The sequence below is a fragment of the Kogia breviceps genome, chromosome 14 (genome assembly GCF_026419965.1).
Source record: "Kogia breviceps isolate mKogBre1 chromosome 14, mKogBre1 haplotype 1, whole genome shotgun sequence".
In the NCBI taxonomy this organism is placed as follows: Eukaryota; Metazoa; Chordata; class Mammalia; order Artiodactyla; family Physeteridae; genus Kogia; species Kogia breviceps.
In genome coordinates, this window is record NC_081323.1 from 53,642,148 (window position 1) to 53,660,987 (window position 18,840).

The following is an 18,840-nucleotide window of genomic DNA, read 5'->3' on the forward strand; positions in this document are numbered from 1 at the left end:
TGAAGCAGTCCAAAGTCAGTTTATTTCCCCACAGGGGAAAAATATGACCTCAAGTGAAGAGAAGTCAGTGAGACCTGACTCCGCCTTGTAAACAGGGCTCCAGTTAACATCAGGTACCAAATGGTTCCGGCTGGTGCCAACTGGAATGGACTGGTGGGAATGGATTCACGGTGTGTAAACAATGTTCGCTGCAATCATTCTAAGGCTATACAGCTCAGCAAGGGAGGTGAAATGGTGTGTCTGAGGCGACTGTGTAAACGGTACCGTTGCTGGAAAACACTGAAAATGGAGGTGCTAGAACAGGAGGGATGGAGGTGACGGGGAAGAACAGAGGCCCTCTCTCCTGCCTGTTGGTTGGAAGCAGGCGATGGACCCTCTGCAGCAAGGCCTGACCAACTGCTGTGGGGTCTGCAGGCTGGGACCAGAAGACAGGCTTCTTGGGCTATTTCTCTCGAGGTCATCCAAAGTAAAACCCTCTGTGTCTCCAAGAGACCTCTCCCTTCTCCAAAGAGAAGGAGGTTCTGATGCTTTGGAGAGGGCGAGGGCTAGGTGTGGCTCCCGATTCAGATTAAAAAAAAAAAAAAAAAAGTAAAAATACCTGAAGTCCTATTGTATGACATCTTTTCATGGGGTTGGGGCTCAAGGCTCCTCCTGGAACTGATCCTGGAGCCCAAGCCCCCAAACCAAGTGCTCCATACAGATACTGGAATTTTTCTTTTTGAACTCAGCTCTGAAAGCTCAGCTGCCTTCATAGGGGATGCATATGGGGTAGATACTGAGACTCCCTGACAGAGCCAAGACTGAGTTGAGGTCCTCCTTGGGGCTACTGGAATGCCTGGTGGAAACGAGGCAGGGTGGTGGTGCTCAGGCCAGAGGTGAAGACAGGAGGCAAGGAGTGCAGAGGCCCAAAGTTCAGCGGTCCCCCAGCTCCCGGGGAATCTTGAGGCTGAGCTTGCAATGTGGTGAGCAGGGGCTGCGCCTCGGCCTGGGAGTAGCCCATGACCAGGCCTCCTGTGGCCCCAGGCGGGTTACACGGGGGCAGGTTGAGAGGAAGAAAGCCCAGTAAGTGGGAGAAGTCCACATTAGCAGCGCAGAGGGCCTCAGAGAGGTTGGCGGGGCTCTTGGTGAGCAGTGCTTCATCTAGGAGGGCCGCAGCTGCCGCCGGCTGAGGTGAGGCGGGCTGGGGTTCAGCGGATGAGAGAGACAGGCTTCCAGGAAGCTCTGCCAGAAAACTATCCACCTCCACTTTGGGCAATTTGTCGGGCAAGTATGAGGTAGATCCAAGCTGGTATTTTGGAGGAAGCTGAGCTGGGGAAGAGATAGGTGAGGACTCCAGAGGGTAGCTCATACCCATGGGCAGCGTGTTGTGCACCAGGGAGTGTGGCACGCCCGCACTGGGCATGGTAGGGATGTGGGCACCATACATGCCCATGGGCAACATGCCAGGGAAGGCCTTGGCCCCCATCACGTCCCGAGAGGCCATGCACAGCACAGGGCTCAGCTCTTCCTTTACGTTGACTGTGGAGCTGCAGCTGAGTAGGCCTAACATGTCCACTGGCTCTGTCTTGATCTTGAGCAGCTCTTGCGAATGACTCTTCTTGACATGACGTGTCAGGTGGTCTTTGCGGCCAAATCGCTGGGCACAGTACTGGCACAGGAAGTCTTTCCGGCCTGTGTGGACCACCAGGTGCCGCCGCACATCCTTACGAGTATAGAACCGCCGGTCACAGTGGTCACAGGGGTGCTTCTTCTCCTTGGCGCCACCTGCTACCCGGCGTGAGTGGGCCTTCAGGTGCTCTAGCAGGGCCTGGGTACTCTCGAAGGTCTGCAGGCACACCTTGCAGCTGAGGTCACCACTGCTGGCAGCATGCATGGCCAGGTGGCGCCGGTAGCCCAGCTTCGTATTGTAGTTCTTACCGCACTCAGAACAGTGGAGGGCCTCTTTGTTGGGGTCATGGGTCTGCAGGTGGTTCCGCAGATGATCCTTGCGGTGAAACATCTTATCACAGTACATGCACTGGTGGGGTTTCTGGGCTGAGTGAGTGGCCATGTGCCTGTAGATAGGGATGGAGGACAGAGGAGAAAGAAATGAGATCACAAGGGCTGGCTAGACAACTGAGTTGTCCACTAACAGGCAACAAGACACAAAAATTATGGTACAGCCATGCAATGGAATGGAATACCATGCTAACTGTATTCTATAGATATCCTTGACCACCTGCAAAATCACATATACTGCTATTCTTTGCAGCACTGATTTTAGTAGCAAAAAATCAGGAACAATCTAAATGTCCATCAATAAGGAACTGATTAAGTTATTCTAAGTCCATAAAATGACTCAACTTTTTTTTTTTCTGGCCATGAAGCTTGTGGGATCTTAGTTCCCTGATCAGGGATCGAACCTGGGCCCTCAGCAGTGAAAGCAGAGTCCTAACCACTGGACCACCACAGAATTCCCAACTCAACTTTTTTAAATGGCAGCTTTATATGTACCACAGGTAACAAGCTCCTAGATACACTTAAGTCAAAAAAACCCATGAGACAGAATAGTGCCTATGGAATGGTATTACACATATAAAAAGAGGGAAGAGATATGTATGTTTGCTTGTATGAGCTTAAAATATTTCTGGAAGGCTACACAAGAAACTGACAACACTGGCTACCTATGGGGAGAAGAAATGGGCAGCTTTTATGGGTGTGATGGAGAATTCTCATTATATACCTTTTGAATTTTGAATGCATTTCCTTTGCAAAAAAAAAGTGTATTTACAAAAATTTAAATGACACAATAAAGGGAAAATGAAACATATCTAAACTTCCTGATCTGGAACAATATCCAAAGATATAGGGAGCCAAGTCAAAAAAGGAAGTTCAGTATAGTGTGTATAATACAATCCCCTGTGAAAATAAAAAATGAAGGGAATACACGTTTGAATGTCTCAACAAGGATACGCAAGAAACTGACTTTGGGGAGGAGAGTCGTGGCTTCGAGTGTGACAATTCATTTTTCACTGCATGTCCATTGGTACCATTTAAACTGTTTGCCACACAAAGCAGCAATATTTAATTTTAGTATATGTGCTGCCAAAGCAAGCACAGCAGCAACATTAAAAAATTTTTTAATGTGATATGGCACCTCAGTGTCCCTTGGTTTGCTCCTGCTCCTTTCTGTCTGGAAAGCAGCTCCAAATCCAGGAACTGCAATCCAGAGCTCCATAGTACATTCAGAATCAACTCAGCAAGACTCTGGAGTCCCACAGTTTGCAAGCCCTGTGTGAGATGTGTGATTAACCTTGTTCTCCATAACAGGCTGAAGCACAGGGCAGCCCCACCCACCAGTCAGTAACTGGCAGACACAGACCTTCTTGAGACCCAGGTTCACTTAGGTATGCCACTGCTGTCTCTAGCACAGCACCCAGTGATTCTTATCAACCGTACCCATTACCCTCATGCTATGTGTTGAGTGCTCACACCGATGAGAGTTACTATTAACCTCCTGTGACACAACTGGCATGAAAACGTATGAGAGGGAGATGCTGAGTGATCCACAGTCTATTTCCCTCATTTTGAAGGTGAGGAAACTAAGGCCCAGAGAGGTTTAGTAATTCACCTAAAATACAGTGACTAAGGGTGGAGTCAAGGCTCCTGTCTCCTGGCCCAGGACCTTTCCTGTAGCCTCCCACTGACACTCAGACTGTCACTAAGAAAGTCTAAGAGGACAGCCCCAACTGGACTCCACCTAAGACACAGGAGCACACAGAATCAAAGCATTCCTGAGGACCACAGAACTGTCACGAGGGCAATCCTGGCCACACGCTACCCTGTTACCTGTTTTAGTTCCTTGCTATCAACTGTTTTCCAGACAAGGAACTGAGGCTTTCTGTGGTCATCTTGTTCTTGTCTTTACTCATTGACTGTCTGTCCCTGCTATTAGACAGTAAACTCAAGGAGGGCCAGCACCCCCATCTGTCTGGCTCACTATTCTGTCCGTATCACTGAACACTGTGCCTGGTATGTGGCAGGAGCTCAATAAATAATAGTCAAGAGATGAATGACTGTGCATCAGGAAGTCTACATTATTGGTAAAGGGCATGTTCATGGTCCTCTGATGGAAAGGCAAGGATAAAATCAAAATTACATCCAAGCGGGCCCCCCTCCCTTCAAACCTGCTCTGTCATTATCTGCTTTACACCAGGGCTCTCACATTCCATTCTTGGGCTTAGGTTTCAGGAAATCTTCCAACCCAGAGGACACCAGGGACTCTACAGAGACATAAGTAATCATCTGAGTGGCATGCTAGTTCAGTAGAAGAGGCACTGCAGGACCTAAGAAGCTACAGACCTTGGGTAAGTTACTTCTCCACTCTGAGCCTGCACTTTAAAGTTTACAGATTGGATCTGAGGGTCTCCTTTTCCTTCTAAACTTCTAAACCTGATTCCTAATTTGGGGCTAAATTCTGACCATTACCTGACATAGGTGGGGAAAGTAGCACAGGCATACCTCGGAGATATTGCAGGTTTGGTTCCAGACCACTGCAATAAAGTGAACATCACAATAATAGGAGTCACACGAATTTTTTGGTTTCCTAGTGCATCTAAAGGTTATGTTTACACTATACGGTGGTCTACTAAGTGTGTAATAGCATTACGTCTAAAACACCAATATATATACTTAATTAAAAAATACTTTATTGGGCTTCCCTGGTGGCGCAGTGGTTGAGTCTGCCTGCCGATGGAGGGGACACGAGTTTGTGCCTCGATCTGGGAAGATCCCACATGCCACAGAGCGGCTGAGCCCATGAGCCATGGCCGCTGAGCCTGCGCATCCAGAGCCTGCGCTCCGCAACGGGAGAGGCCACAACAGTGAGAGGTCCGCGAACCGCAAAAACAAACAAACAAACAAAAAAAACCCACAAAACTTTATTGCTAAAAAATGCTAGCTATCATCTGAGCCTTCAGCAAGCTATAATCTTTTTTTGTGAGAATTACCAAAACATGACACAGAGACATGAAGTGAGCAAATGCTGTTGGAAAGCTGGGCCAACTTTCTTGACTGAGAGTTGCCACAAACCTTCAATCTGTAAAAAACGCAGTATCTGAGAGGTACAATAAAGTGAAGTGCAATACAATGAGGTATACCTGTATTGAAAAACAAAAATTATATCTAGTTTGTTTTTGGCTATCTGATATTGTACCCATCAGATTCTAGTGTTTGAATAAAAAATACCACCATTATTTTTCAGTGAGTGACCTCTAACGGTTGACGTTCAGGGTACACTCATGGGACAAATTAACCTCTACTCTTCTGCCACACATAAAGTCCCACACTCAGTGGAGTCTCTCTGGCTTTATCCTCTGGAAACCTCAGGGCAGGAAGAGGTATGGGAGTATCACCTACCTATACAACTTGTACTTGGAGGCAAACGCCTTGCCACAGTGCAGCTGAGGGCAGCTATACGGTCTCTGCTCTGGATGGGGGAGGCTCTGAGGCCTCAGCTTCTCCCCATTTGAGAAGGGTGTCCCCGAGATTTCACATTGGCACTTCACTTGACTCTCCGCCTCCCGGCCCCGAGGCCTGGGAACTAGTTTCCAGCCCACTTCCTCCTCCTGCTTTGCATCTTGAATCCAGGGGGGGACGCTGGTGAAAAATGTGGTCATGGCAAGGCTAATGGCGAAGGGCCATGTTATTGAGAAAGCCTCCCCATCAGCTCCACAGGGCTCTGTGCTCTGTCACAGCCTCCAACGCAGCCTTCAGAAAACAATCTCTTCACCTGAAACATCAGAACACCTGGTGTTAGGGAGCCCAATACCATGAAAACATGGGCTCTGGAGGCAGAGAGATCCCCATTCCATCCCAGCCCTTCCACTTAGAAGCCATGTGACTTTCAGCCAATTACTTACTTCCCTGAGCTGTTCCCTCATTTACAAAATGGGCTTAATAATCTCCTACATCATAAGGATCTTTTGAGGATTAAATGAGATAATAAATATAAAGCATTCAGCAGAAGGCTGGGCACCTAGTAAGTGCTTAGCGGTAACTATTATAACAAGTACCACCTAGGCTAATAGGAAAACAGGATAATCAGAGGAAGTAAAAGCCCTAAACTCCAGACTTTCCCTTCTAACTTCACTTTTACATCCTTTCCACTAAATTTAGAAATAGCAGCACCTCCTCCTCCTCTTCACCCTACCTCCTCCTCTTCACCCTACCTCCTCCTCACTTTCTACAATTCTCCTCAAAGAGGTGCTAAGGAGCAATAAAATGCCCAAAAGGCATCAGAGGAGAAAGAAGCCATTACTTAGGAAATTTACACCCTGGGGAGTCAGCCCCTGCACCAGATGTGTTTCTTAGCAGATGTGTTTCTTAGCAGTGTATCAACATCAAGAGGTTCTGTCTGAGGAAGGCAACAGCAGACTCAGCATTTCCACTAAACCAGTACTGGTCCTGTCCCGCCCTCAACCACCACTCTGGGTCTCTTGGTCTCAGGGCCCAAACCATACTTCTTTAGCAAAGCCTGTCAAACACGCAAGGGGTTGAGTGGTGTTGAGGGTCCCAAAGACCCTCATAGAACACGTGCATGTCTCCATTATGAGCAAGTAACACACTTGCATTAGAACTTAGACTCCATCACCAAACTCTAATTCTTTGAGAGTTCAGATCACATCTCTTTCATCTCCATACACCTAGCATCTAGAAAAGGACTTTCACCTTTCTTTTAGATGAGTAAATCACTCATTGAATGTAAGTGGATTCTTATTGGCTAACATGCTCAGGAAGTTCTGGTTTAAACTGAGTTCCAAAGTGGGGAGCCAGTATCTTGAAGTCTGATGCTTTCTACTGGGTTATGGAGTTGGGCGGGGGAGCAAAGGTGACACAATTTCTTTCCTGACTCAACTCAGAGGAAGAGAGAAAGGGCATTACCATACTGATTCTCAAAAGGGGGACAACAGAGCCACATTCACACTCACAAGCTCATCACATAAGATTACCAACCCCAATGCAACTTGCTATAACAGGGGAATTTCCTTTGAAAAGGTCATGCCAAAATGTGGTCATGAGGCTTTTCCATGTGAAGGGAGCAAAAGGGGTATCTGGGGATTGTCCATGAGAATCTGGGGAGGGCTCCAATTGCACAAACTAGCTGTGGGCCAAAGAATGCTTGCTCAGCTCATTAGCACCTGCTGCTTACAGTGACCATTCAACCAACAGGCTGGCCGTGAACGAGATGATGGGATCAGCGGGTTTATGCCCGAGAGAGCTTTGCTCATCATTAACATAAGATACGTCCTGTTCAGGAACCATTCCTCTTGTTGAAAAAACACTGCAATGTAATATGATAAACATCTCCCTATCACGAGTGGAGATTTGCCTAGAAAGATCTGCACAAAGGTGGCTGCATTTTGCATGAGTCACGTGTTAGCACTAAAAACTAGTCCCGCTTGAGCCTTCGAGTCATCATGGCATATTTGCCTGCTTCACGATAAACCTCAAAGGCCTCTGATGTCTGGCTTTCATTGTTTAAGTCCCCTCCTTCTTCCAAAGGGTGGAATTACCTGTTTATAATACCAGCGATTACTAGGCAGCTTGGAATTGGGTAGAGAGAGAGCATGAATTTGAACATCTAGTTTGGAGGGAATTTCCCCCACCTTCAAAGTCAAATTCTGCCCCCCCCCCCCCACCAAATATGTGAAATCATGCACCTCAGCCTCTGGAAAGTTGGGAATGGCAGCCAGAGGGAAGCAAGTCACATCACTTTGGCTGACGTGAGAGAGGAGCCTAGCCTTGGAAATTCCACGCAAACTCAGAAAGAGAACAGTACGTCCCCCACCTCCCACACGTCCACCTCATCTGTTCTCCTGAACAAGCACAAACAAGACACAGTTTAGTATGCTGCTGCTGGAAGAGTGAGTAATGGACTTCTAGGAAAGAGGCTGATGGTGGCTAAGAAGAGCTCTCAAGGTTGTACTGATAGAACCAAAGAAGGAAGGCAGCAGCCATGTGCTTGCCTTGATTTGCACTTAATGGGGCTATAGCTTTAGTGTTACCTTAGGACCCCTTCTGGAAATCTAGTTTTTCTCTCTCTGTCCCTTGTCTGCAAACTCCTTTCATCCAGGAAGATTCCTGGGCCTCTCCCACATTATCCGAAGGCCTATTCCTTCAGACATCTTCCTCTGCAAAACTGTGAAAAAATTCTGCTTCTCTTTCAAAGCTGCTCTGCTGGTCTCATACTCTAACCTTAACAACTACAGAAGCTGACAGAACCTGTTCCCATAAAACAAACACAAATCAATCCCTCCCAGTTACTGGTATAACTCGGTATATTTTCATCCTAAGATTCCTTCTGGCGTCTGATCTTCGAAGGAGGTACTGTGGAAAGAACCTTGGACTTGCTATCAGAAGACTGCCACTTACTGGCTGTGAAACCATGGGCAGGTTACGCAGTTTCACTGAACCTCAGTTTCCTCAATTTCTAAAATAGACATTTGTTCTCCTTACCTATAAAATTCTCATGGAAGATTCAGTAAAACACTCTTGAAATGTCCAACATAAAATATGTAAATACAAACAGTGCTGTCTCTGAGGTCTAAATTGTGTCTCCCTCTTTTCTGCACAGGGCCTGAACAGTACTACTTTTTTTTTTTCTCCCTAGATGAGTCTTCTCAGGCCTCAGAGTGAGTTTCCTTCCCTTCCCAACATCTCCCCAGAATTCAGCCTTCCCCTTTTCCCTCACAATTAACCCTCAGCACATTCCCCTGGAGCCAGTCAGTCCCCCTTACTTTATCTTCCTCCAGCACCATATCCTGGGCCAGAGTTCCCTCACTGTAGGAATCTCCTCTATTATTAAGGCCCCATACTCCAAATACAAATGCTTGCTAAAAACTCTGTATGGCCCTCTTTGGAAGCCTTTAAAGGAGACAAATCGCTTCCTTGTCTGTCTGTCCTCTGTTGTGTGCCATGATGCCTGCTGCCCTCTGATGAAACTATAGTTTTTATGGTGTTACATCATCTCTATAGAGACTGCGTTCTTTCTCCATTATTAGCCTGTTTCCTCATCTGTAAAACTAAAAATACTTACCTCACAGGCTTGTTGTAAGGATTATTTTAGTCAGGTATGCAAAGGGCTCAGCACAGGGCTTGGCTTGCTCTAAGTACCCAACAAAAGGCAGCTATTATCTTTGCCTTTGTATTGAGTTGCATGTTCCCACCTTCTGCTGCCACAGTTGAATTCTCTCAAACCTCCCCCCAAAACTGTTGAGAAATAGCGCCCCTGCACCAAGGAAAGGGTTAATCTGTAAGTGTTCTCAACTAGAGAGACCCACAGAGGATTAACAGCTCCACTTCAGTGACTACCCTAAAATAGCTTTTATCCCTGCTGCCCAAGAGCTACTTGGGGATCTGACAAACTCAATTCAACACCTGCCGAGGAGGAAACACACCCAGGAACTTTCCTTGCGGTGGACACAATCTTCCCTTAAGCAGAACCCAAAATAGCAACTGGGAAATTATAAATAGACTTAGAGATAAAAAACAGGTCCTGACCTGGGCATCAGAAACAAATCCAGAAGACACACTGACTGACTGGAGAACGGTGAGAAGGAAAGGGGGAAATGGGTATAGCTGCCCCCCCCAAAAAAACACACACACAAACACTCCAAAGTGGGGGGAGAATTAAATTACAGAGAGGCTGGAGCGTCTCAATGACTTGCATCATTCCAGGAGACATCAAACAGGATTAACAGGGGCTGCTAGTTCTTCTATCGGTATAGATGGACCCTGTTTGGAGTCCTTTTGATTCATGATTTCCTCTGATTCCCGCTGCCTCCCACTCCTAAGGAGGCCTTGAGCAAATGGCTGCAGCTCACAACAGCCCAATTTTCACCAAGAGGAAACCTGATTAGACACCCACCGCCCCAACCCCGTGGCCTCACCTTGGGCGGTAGAGTTAGCAACCCCAGGCCAGACTCTTTCAGAGTCCCAGGCAGACAGGTGGGACAACACACACGCCAGGACACAGGAACACTTGCAGGTGAAAGTACCAACTCCCCACACCCGATGTCCCCTTATCTTGCACCTTAGAAGTCCCTTTCCCCCACCGGCATGGGGCAAGGACAGGTTTTGCAGGGGATAGCCTGTCTCCTGGTTCGGTTCTAGACCACCATACTGCATGGGGGGAATGGTTAAACGCCCCTGGGCTGGGAGGGCTGGGGGTAGACGGCTGCCGGACCAGGGACAGAAATTCAGGAAGAAGTCTGGAGGAGGTCTCAGGAATGGAAGGGAGGGAGGAGCAAGCTACCTCGATCCCTAAGAGACCCCCACCCCACCCTCCGCAAAGAAAGAGAGACGGTGGGGGGTGGGGGATGGATTACACGGGCTGGAGGGTTAAAGGGGCTGAAGATAAAAGCGAATTCCCTGAATTTCAAGAGTCGCAAAATGGTACCGGGTGGAAGCTGTCTAGAGTTTGGGAGTACGGATCGCCTAGAAGGGAACTATGGGTAGAAATTATTTGGGTTCCCCAGAACCAAATAATTGGGGGAAGCCTCAAAAGGGATTCCGTGGTTCTGGGAAATGAAACAGAGGAGAAAGAGCGAACTATTTGGAGCAGGAAAGGGGGTTATGTGGGTCTGGGTAGGCGTGTCTGAGAAGAGAGCAGGTGCAGCTTATCTGCGTCCCCCAGACCCGGGTCCCTGGTAAGGTCAGCAGCGCGTTATCTGGGTCTCCAGGGAGCCTGGGGGGTCGGGAGTGGGGGACCCCCCCCAGGCCTGAGGCTCCAGGTCTCGGAAGGGAGGGGGCCAGCGGGGTTTCTTCAGGTCCCCCAGACCCAGGTATCGGGTCCGGGGAAAGTTTTCGTCACCCTGGGGCCTATATGGGCCGGGCTGGCGCAGAGGGGCCCTCGGGTCGGGGGTGTGGGCGACCGCGCTGAGGGGCCAGAGATGAGGGGCGCTGCCGCTCCGGGTGCCGGGCGCGCGGGCGCAGCGAGACTGCCTCCCGCCCTGCTCCCCGCCGTCCCCCGAGGCCCTCGCCCACACTCACCGCGCTCCGGGCCCCGCGCTGCGGGCCGGGCCGCGCTCGGGCTCCGCCAGGCCCGCTCAGGCCCCGGTAGTGGCGGCGGTCGGGCCATTGTGCGGTGCATTCTGGGAGCCGCGCGAGCGGGCGGTCGGCCCGTGGAGGGGGCGGTGCCGCGGGCTCTCTATGGTCCCGCCTGCCCGCCAGCTAGAGCGGCCGGAGCGGCGCGCGGGCGGCGCGCGGGGGCTGACGGGAGCGGGGCGGATGCTCGCGCCCTTCCTTCCCTCCCCGCCTCCGAGCCGCGGAGCACCCTGGCTCTGGGGCCGATATGGGAGCCGACGCGTGGGCATCGTCGCCCCTGCCGCCGCATGTGTCTCTCCTGCTGCTGCTTCTGCCGTTCCCGGGGCTGCCCGTGGGCTCCTGGGACCCGGCGGGTTACCTGCTCTACTGCCCATGCATGGGTAAGGCCTCCCGAGCCTTCTGTCCAAATGGGGAAACTGAGGCCCAGAGAGGAGAAGCCATTTCTCTGAGGCGCCCAGAGACTCCTTGACAGGTCCAGGAAAGGATCCCAGCGCGGGGCAGGGCCTGCTCCTCGTCTTTCTGCCCCAGTTGCAATGGCACTGAGGGGACCTCTGTGTCCAACCTTCCGTTTGGCAGATGAGAAAACTGAGGCCGGGAGAGGTTACGACGTGTCTTGCGCAAGGCCTAAGTCAGCCCGGAGTCCAGGAAACGGAGTTAGTGGGGCAGGACTTGATGTCACTGACGCAACGCTGGCTCTGGGCGATTCTTTCATTCATTCAATACATATTTATAGGGCACCTACTGTGTGCCCAGCCCTGTTCTCTGCTCCAGGGATACGGTGGTGATAAGACAGAAAGCTCCATGCCCTTGTAGAGCCATCATTTTAGTTGGGAAAGACAGACCATAAAAGATAAATATAAAAAATAAGTAACTGCATAGTATTTATGGATGAGTGTTATGGGAAAATAAAATAGAGCAGGGTAAGGGAGAATCTAAAAGCTGGGTGAGGGTTGCAATTTAAATGGGAGTGGTGGAGCGTCACTGTTAAAGTTATTTCTTCTTAAACTCCTCCACACTCCTAACCATGATGATGCTGCCCTCTGCGCATCGTCTCCACCACACCCTTCTCCCCAGACCCTCCAGCTGCAGGCACAGTTATCCTTTTCTGTTCCTTACACGTACTCAGGTCCTGCAGCCTGTGCTATTCCCTCTGCCGGGAACACCCTCCCCTTGCCTTGTGCCAGACAAACTCCTTCCCATCCTCAGGCCACAACTTAAATGTCACCAGAAGAGACTTCACTGACCTCAACCCAAATAATCTCCTCCTCATTGTTCTCCATCACCAAACTTTTTTCACTTCTTTTTTGAACTTATCAAAATTTATCACTGTGTATTTGTTTATATGTTTACTGTCCCCCTACCTGGACTGTGAATGCCTTGAAGGCAGAGACCTTGTCCTTCTTGCTCACTCCTGTGTCCCAGCACCTAGCAGAGAACCTGACACATTGTGGCCTCTCAACAATCTTTGTGGAATGAATGAATGGATGCCATGCTGGGGATAACAGAAAGAGTCAGACAGGGATCTTGCCCCTGAAGCATTCACAGGCTGAGGAAATGGGAAAGGACATTCTAGGAAGAGTGAAGAACCACAGGTAACTCATATCCAAGGTGGGAGGCAGAGAAGGGGAACTGAATATGGCAGAGAGGTAATGAAAGGATCCCAGTGAGTGAGGCATTGGAGTTACCCCTTCACATGCAGATGGGAGGAAATAGAAGTAGAAGGTCACTCCTGGCCGATATAACAGCAAGAACAAAGGCATGGGGTGGGGATGGGAAGTGTAGAGCATGTTTGGGAAACAGCAAAGAACCTGGAGTGGCTGAGGCAGAAGAGGCAGGGCCTGAAGTGCCTTGACTGTCAGACCCAGGAGTCCAGACTTGATCCCATGCTGCCAGCTCCCCTGGCTCTCCTTGGTGTCCTGGCCCTCCACACTCCTGGCTCTGCATCCTTTCTGAGCCTTGCATGCCCCAAGCCCTCGACGCCCTAGTCCTCACTTCACCTGCAATATACCATCCAGGGCGCTTTGGGAACCAGGCTGATCATTTCTTGGGCTCCGTGGCATTTGCAAAGCTGTTGAACCGCACCCTGGCTGTACCTCCTTGGATTGAGTACCAGCATCACAAGCCTCCTTTCACCAATGTGAGTACCTCCTGCTGTTGACCCTTGTCCACCTTTCCCTAATCCTGCTCACCTCTGCTTGACCCCAAGTCTTTCTGTAGGCTTTACCTCCCACCCCTCTGAGTTTGCCCTCCCCCCTCCCCCACAGAACTTTCTTCCCTGGCTAACTGGCTAACATTTATCCAGCACCGGTTGACTGTCAGGCACTGTTTCTGAGCACTGCATCAGGATTAGCTCTTTTCCTTCTCATCACATCCCTATGAGGAAATGGGTTTAGAGAGGTTAGGTAACTTACTCACGCTCACACAGCTTGTGAGTAGTAGGCTGGAATTCAAGCCCATGTCTCTATGACTCCAGAGCCTGTGACCTGAACCTCCAGACTCCATTTCCAGCCTTGTTTGGTCCCACCCATTGGTCAGAGGTGATGGTTGCTATTATCAGTTCTGAAGGAGAAACAGAGGCACAAGTTCGTTAATAACATGTCCAGGGCCACAAACCGGAGCAGTCTGGCTCCAGCACTGCCTCTCACCTCATCCAGGGGTCCCTTAGCATGGGAGGCCCAGCATCATCTAATTTCTTGCATGTTCTTTATGCCTTCCACCACTCCTGTGTCTGTCATTGTTCACAACGTAATTCCAGGGGCCTGGCAGTAGGAACTGAATTAATATTTAGTGAATTGACTTTGAAAGTTTTTAGTAAACTTCAAAAAATTATGGTTAGTATGTACAAACACTGTGTTTTATTCTTACAGCCTAAAACGTATGTTTTATTTTTTCCTGCACATGCCTGTACTTAGAATGGTTAAAAGCCAGAGTACCTGAGATCATAGCATGGCTTGGCCACTTACTAGCCGTATAGTCTGAGCAGGGTACTTGACCTCTTTATGCCTCAGTTTCCTCATCTTTAAAATAGGCTGGTAATAATTGTTGCTACCTCCCTCAGTTGAGTTAGTGATTGTGGAATGCCTCCCTCTTAGAATCAGCTGAAGCCATCAATTGAAAATGCTTAGGATGCAGGAAGTCCTTAGTAACTGGGAGCTGTTGATGCTCTGACCTTTTGTACTCACTGTTATAGTTTAGACCTGGCTCATTGGTCTCCCTCTGGTTTGCTTGCCTTCTCTCACCTTGCCTTCACAGCTAGGAGTCTTTCAGAGTCTCCACGTCTTGCTTTCTACGGGTTACTCAACCTACCCCAGTTGGGCTCCCCTTCCCTACTGGGACTGTTCTCACAGAGGCCACTAAGGACCTCAAAATTGCCAAATCCAGGAGTCATTTCTCAATCTTTATCTCAACTGACCTCCCGGTGGCACCTGGCCCCATGTGCCTCTCTCCTTCTTGAACTTCCTACTCCCCTGGCTTCCAAGACACAGCCTGTTCCTGCTTCAGCCCAACCTATCCACATTTTCCTCTTTGTGCTACATCAGGGGCTCCTCTCTCCCCACCCACTGTTTAAATGTTGGTGTGTCTCCTTTTTCTGTTTACTTATTAGCTGTGTGACTTCAGATGAGTTACCTGGATTCTGTCCACCTGGGTTTCTTCATAAATAAACTGGAGATTGTTGTATTCCTACCTCTTACAATTAGATGATCAAGTCCATGAAACATGATGAGTACAGCACCTGGTGTTAACCCGCACTCAGTAAATATTAGTTGTTTGTATTACCATTATTTGCTTTGCTATAAGTTTCTGTTGACTCTTGGGCTTTCACTGTTCTCCACGTACCTCCCAAATTTATCTATGGCCCAGACTCTCCTCTGACCACAGGCCTCATGTCTCTAACTCCTGTGCCTTTGGATCTACTTGGATGACCCACAGGTAATCTGAAGTTCACAAAGCCAGAACTTTCCCCTTAAACCTGTGTAACCACCTATATTTCCAGCCTTAGTTTATGTCACCTCCATTCACCTGGGCCAGGAACCTAGAAGTCATCCTAAATGCTTTCCTTTACTCTGTACTTCACCTCCCTTTACATTTTTTAACCTGTCCATGCTTTCCCATCTCTCGGACTTTTGGGGATGCTCAAAAGTATATGTTGAAACAAAACAAAGCATACAAAACAAAACAAAAGTACATGTTGAATGAATACTTGAACAAGTAAAAGGACCATTGCAGTAGCTTCCTAATTCCTCTCCTTCCTCTTATCTTACCATCAGTACATTCTCTCTTCTGCCACCAGAGTGATCTTTCAAGAAAGCAGATCTCATATTATTTCTGCTTAAAATCCTTCAACAAGACCTTGTTGCTAATAATTAAGGTTCTCGAAGTCTGTTCATTGGAACATCAATGGCTTGTGCAGGAATGGTGCAGTGGTTAAGTCATTTTGGGAAATTGTGTTCTCAATTCCTCATTCCCCCCAAATTTGGAGATTCAAAATGCATGTTAGCATATTAAAGGCCCTGAGATGTTCTGTCATAAAGAAACCTGCTTAACATAGCATTTCCCAGGCCTGTTTATTTCTGGAGCCTTTTTATTGCAGAACCCTTTACCCACCTGAACTAGTGGAACATGCTTTGGAACTCTGACCTATAGGATAAAGTCTAAATTTTATTTTATGGTGTTCTAAGAAATTTTCTTAAGTCTAGAAAAATACAGAGATTACCATAATCACTGTCCATGTATCTACCACTAGAAATGATAATCATTAACATTTTCTCATCTTTGCTTCATGTTTTCTTTTTGTTAATAAAAGAAATAAAAGTTTATAGATAAAGTCGTTAAAAGATTGTGTGTCTTGGCTCGAGGCTACTTCTAGTCCCTCCCCCACCCCTAGAGGCAACCACTATCATGGATTTAGTGTCTTTTGGTATGACTCCTTCCAAGTTTTTTCCTGTACTACTTCCATTGTGGCACTGAGCATCCTTTCATCCATCTCTTGGTACAAAGGGCAGGATTCTCTAAGGCAAATACCTAGAGGTAGAGGGCACCTTTAAAATTCTATTAGATGCTTGTAAGGGGTTACACTCCAAAGTAGTTGTTCCAAAATGTATACTTCTACTATCAGCCGTATCTTTTCCAGTAATTAGAGTTAAGCTTTTAAATTTTTGCTGGTCTCATGGGTAAGAAGTAGTGTCTTGTTGTCATTGTTATTTTCTTTTTCCTAATTCTCGTGAGCTTGCACATCTTTTGAGTGTGTTGGCTATTTGGGTTCCCTTTGCTGTGAGTTGCTCACTCCTATCCTTGCCAATGGTTTCTCTTGCATCATTTGTCTTTTTTCTTATAAATCAGCAGGCATTTTTAAATATGAGGTATATTACTGTTTGTTCTTTAGTTTGCAGATGTCTTTTCCCAGCCTCCGTTCTAACTGTGGTGTCTTTTATCAAAAGTTGTTCACTGTCATGTAGTCCAAGCTGTCTGGGTCTTAGACTATATGGTTTTAATGAATGTCTTTGAAACAGCCACTAGGATACTGAGGAGGGGCCCTCGACCCCTCCTTTTCCCCACTTTTCCTGTAGCTCCATGTGTCCTACCAGAAGTACTTCAAGCTGGAGCCCCTCCAGGCCTACCATCGGGTCATCAGCCTGGAGGACTTCATGGAGAAGCTGGCACCTACTCACTGGCCCCCTGAGAAGCGGGTGGCATACTGCTTTGAGGTGGCAGCCCAGCGAAGCTCTGATAAGAAGACATGCCCCATGAAGGTGGGTCCTGTGAGTCTGGGGGACCCTTTCTGCCTGTTCCAGGTCCTCTAGGCCCCTGAGACACTGTGCGATAGCAGTGTGTGGGGGAAGGCACCAGAAGGGCCTAGAATAGAAAGATGGAGATTTAAGTCCCATTTCTGGCATTTGTCAGCAGTGTCACTTTGGGCAGAGGACTTTGCTTCCTCTGAGCCTTTATTTCTACCTACAAAGTAAAGACACCAGTCCCTGCTGTGTCTTGCTCATAAAGTATCAATGAGGGCCAGGTGTAAGAGTGCTTGTAAACTGTAAAGTGCCACATCAGTAATAATCACTGATACTCACATAGCACTTACTACACGCCAGGTACCATGTTAAGAGCTTTCCACGTATTATCCCACTTAATCCTTAAACTGTTCCATGAGGAAAGTACTATTAATACCCCATTTTATAGAGAGGACACTGAATGCAACAAAGAGAGGTTTAATATTTTGCCCAAAATCATAATAGCAAATAAGTTGTGGTAATATGGTTCCATTGTCCACCCTCCTAACTTGTATACTTTCTTGCCTCTCAACAGGTAAATAAGAAGCTGTTATATGTATCAGTAGAAGTTTGTAAATTTCTGGCACTTTGGGAATAAGACAATCCCCAACATGTGTTTCAGTGCTTATGCTAAAGTCTGAGGAGGGTGATTGGAGGAGCTGTGAAATTTGAGAAGGGAGACTTGCTTACAGCCCCAACATTGCTCTCACTTGCTCTGTGAGCTCCTGGTTTCCATCTTGAAAATAAGGGCACTGGATTAGCTGGGTCTTTTTTTTTTTTTTTTTTTTTTGTGGTACGCGGGCCTCTCACTGCTGTGGCCTCTCCCATTGTGGAGCACAGGCTCAGCGGCCATGGCCCACAGGCCCAGCTGCTCCGCGGCATGTGGGATCTTCCCGGACCGGGGCACGAACCCGTGTCCCCTGCATCGGCAGGCAGACTCTCAACCACTGTGCCACCAGGGAAGCCCAAAGAAACTAGGGACCTTTTTTTTTTTGATTAGCTGGGTCTTGAAGGTCTCTTGGAGCTCGTAGTCCATGGTCCCAAATCCAAGGTTGGCTTCCTCCCCAGATCCCCACCAATGCTGCAGGGTCAGCGACATATGGCACACGAGCAGGAAAGACTCCTTCAGATATTGTGGTGAACGTTGCCAGCTGAAAACCAGACTGGAGGCCGAGCTGCCCTCCTCAGCTCAAATCGCCCAGGGTTCCCCCATCCACAATTCCTTGGCTCCATCCCCAACTGGCTTTCCCTCCCACTCAGTAAGCCTTTTCCCACTCTCTTTCTCTAGGAAGGAAACCCCTTTGGCCCATTTTGGGATCAGTTTCATGTGAGTTTCAACAGGTCTGAGCTTTTTGCAGGCATTTCCTTCAGCGCCTCCTACAAAGACCAGTGGATCCAGAGGTATGTGGAGGGGGCAGCATTGCTGGGATTAGGGGAGAGGTGGGGGGCCCATGGGCATTCAGCGCCTTCCTGGCCTTCTCCCCCTCTACCACACCCTGATGTATGAGACCAAAGGTGCGGCTGTTCTGTCTGTTGAACTTGGGATCCTAAGTGATCTGTTCCCATCTCAACGCCTGACACGGTGGGACGTTGACCTGCCACAAGGTTGAGCAAGAGTTTATCAGCCAATAAAGGATGTCATAAAAAGAATATTGTGCAGTCACATGAGTCTCGATTTCCTCCTCTAGGCGTGAGAATCACTCCCCTGTTACCTTCCTCTTCACAAGGTGAAAATTGGAAGCTGCTTCTAGAGAAAAACAGCTTCAGGTGCAGATGGAGAAGTGATGTCATCCTGATAATAATTGGATGTGCTTTATTAATTGTGCTCCAGTAAGCCCTATTAAAAAACAAAAAATAGGTTAGCAGGGCATAGGCACAGGCTGTGAAATATTTATAGAGCATCTGTCACGTATGAGACATAGTGCTCAAAGGCCAGAGGTGATGCATAAAAATGAGGAAGACCCAGTCTCAGCCTTCAGCTGGC

General features: G+C 48.3%; 2 protein-coding genes across 7 annotated transcripts in view; one reads left to right on the forward strand and one right to left on the reverse strand.

Annotated features, from left to right (window-relative positions):
• Positions 1-11,227, reverse strand: PLAGL2 (PLAG1 like zinc finger 2). 3 transcript variants are annotated; one of them, XM_059038253.2, is made up of 3 exons: positions 11,032-11,227; positions 5,398-5,770; positions 1-2,054 (listed from the first exon to the last, which is right to left on the reverse strand). In XM_059038253.2, exons 2-3 carry the CDS (start codon positions 5,655-5,657, stop codon positions 824-826), a joined length of 1,491 nt encoding a protein of 496 aa, XP_058894236.1. In that variant the 5' UTR covers positions 5,658-5,770; positions 11,032-11,227; the 3' UTR covers positions 1-823. The 3 variants fall into 3 exon arrangements, with proteins under 3 accessions (XP_058894236.1, XP_058894237.1, XP_066869172.1); XM_059038254.2 differs by lacking the exon at positions 5,398-5,770 and having other exon boundaries at positions 11,032-11,143; XM_067013071.1 differs by lacking the exons at positions 5,398-5,770; positions 11,032-11,227 and adding an exon at positions 4,167-4,262.
• Positions 11,215-18,840, forward strand: part of POFUT1 (protein O-fucosyltransferase 1) — a 23,057-nt gene continuing 15,431 nt past the window's right edge. For 3 of the 4 annotated variants that reach the window (XM_059038257.2, XM_067013072.1, XM_059038259.2), the window contains exons 1-4: positions 11,215-11,465; positions 13,101-13,222; positions 16,653-16,835; positions 18,145-18,257. In XM_059038257.2, coding sequence (XP_058894240.1) covers positions 11,333-11,465; positions 13,101-13,222; positions 16,653-16,835; positions 18,145-18,257 — 551 coding nt within the window. In that variant the 5' untranslated portion in view covers positions 11,215-11,332. The remainder of the gene's footprint in view (positions 11,466-13,100; positions 13,223-16,652; positions 16,836-18,144; positions 18,258-18,840) is intronic. The other variant, XM_059038258.2, reaches the window with a different exon arrangement.

Coding starts and splice junctions, on each gene's coding strand:
- PLAGL2 (XM_059038253.2), bottom strand. CDS start 5,657: ATGACCACATTTTTCACCAGCGTCCCCCCCTGGATTCAAGATGCAAAG. Junction 2,055..5,397: donor TCCAAGTACAAGTTGTATAG/GTAGGTGATACT, acceptor CCCTATCTACAG/GCACATGGCCACTCACTCAG.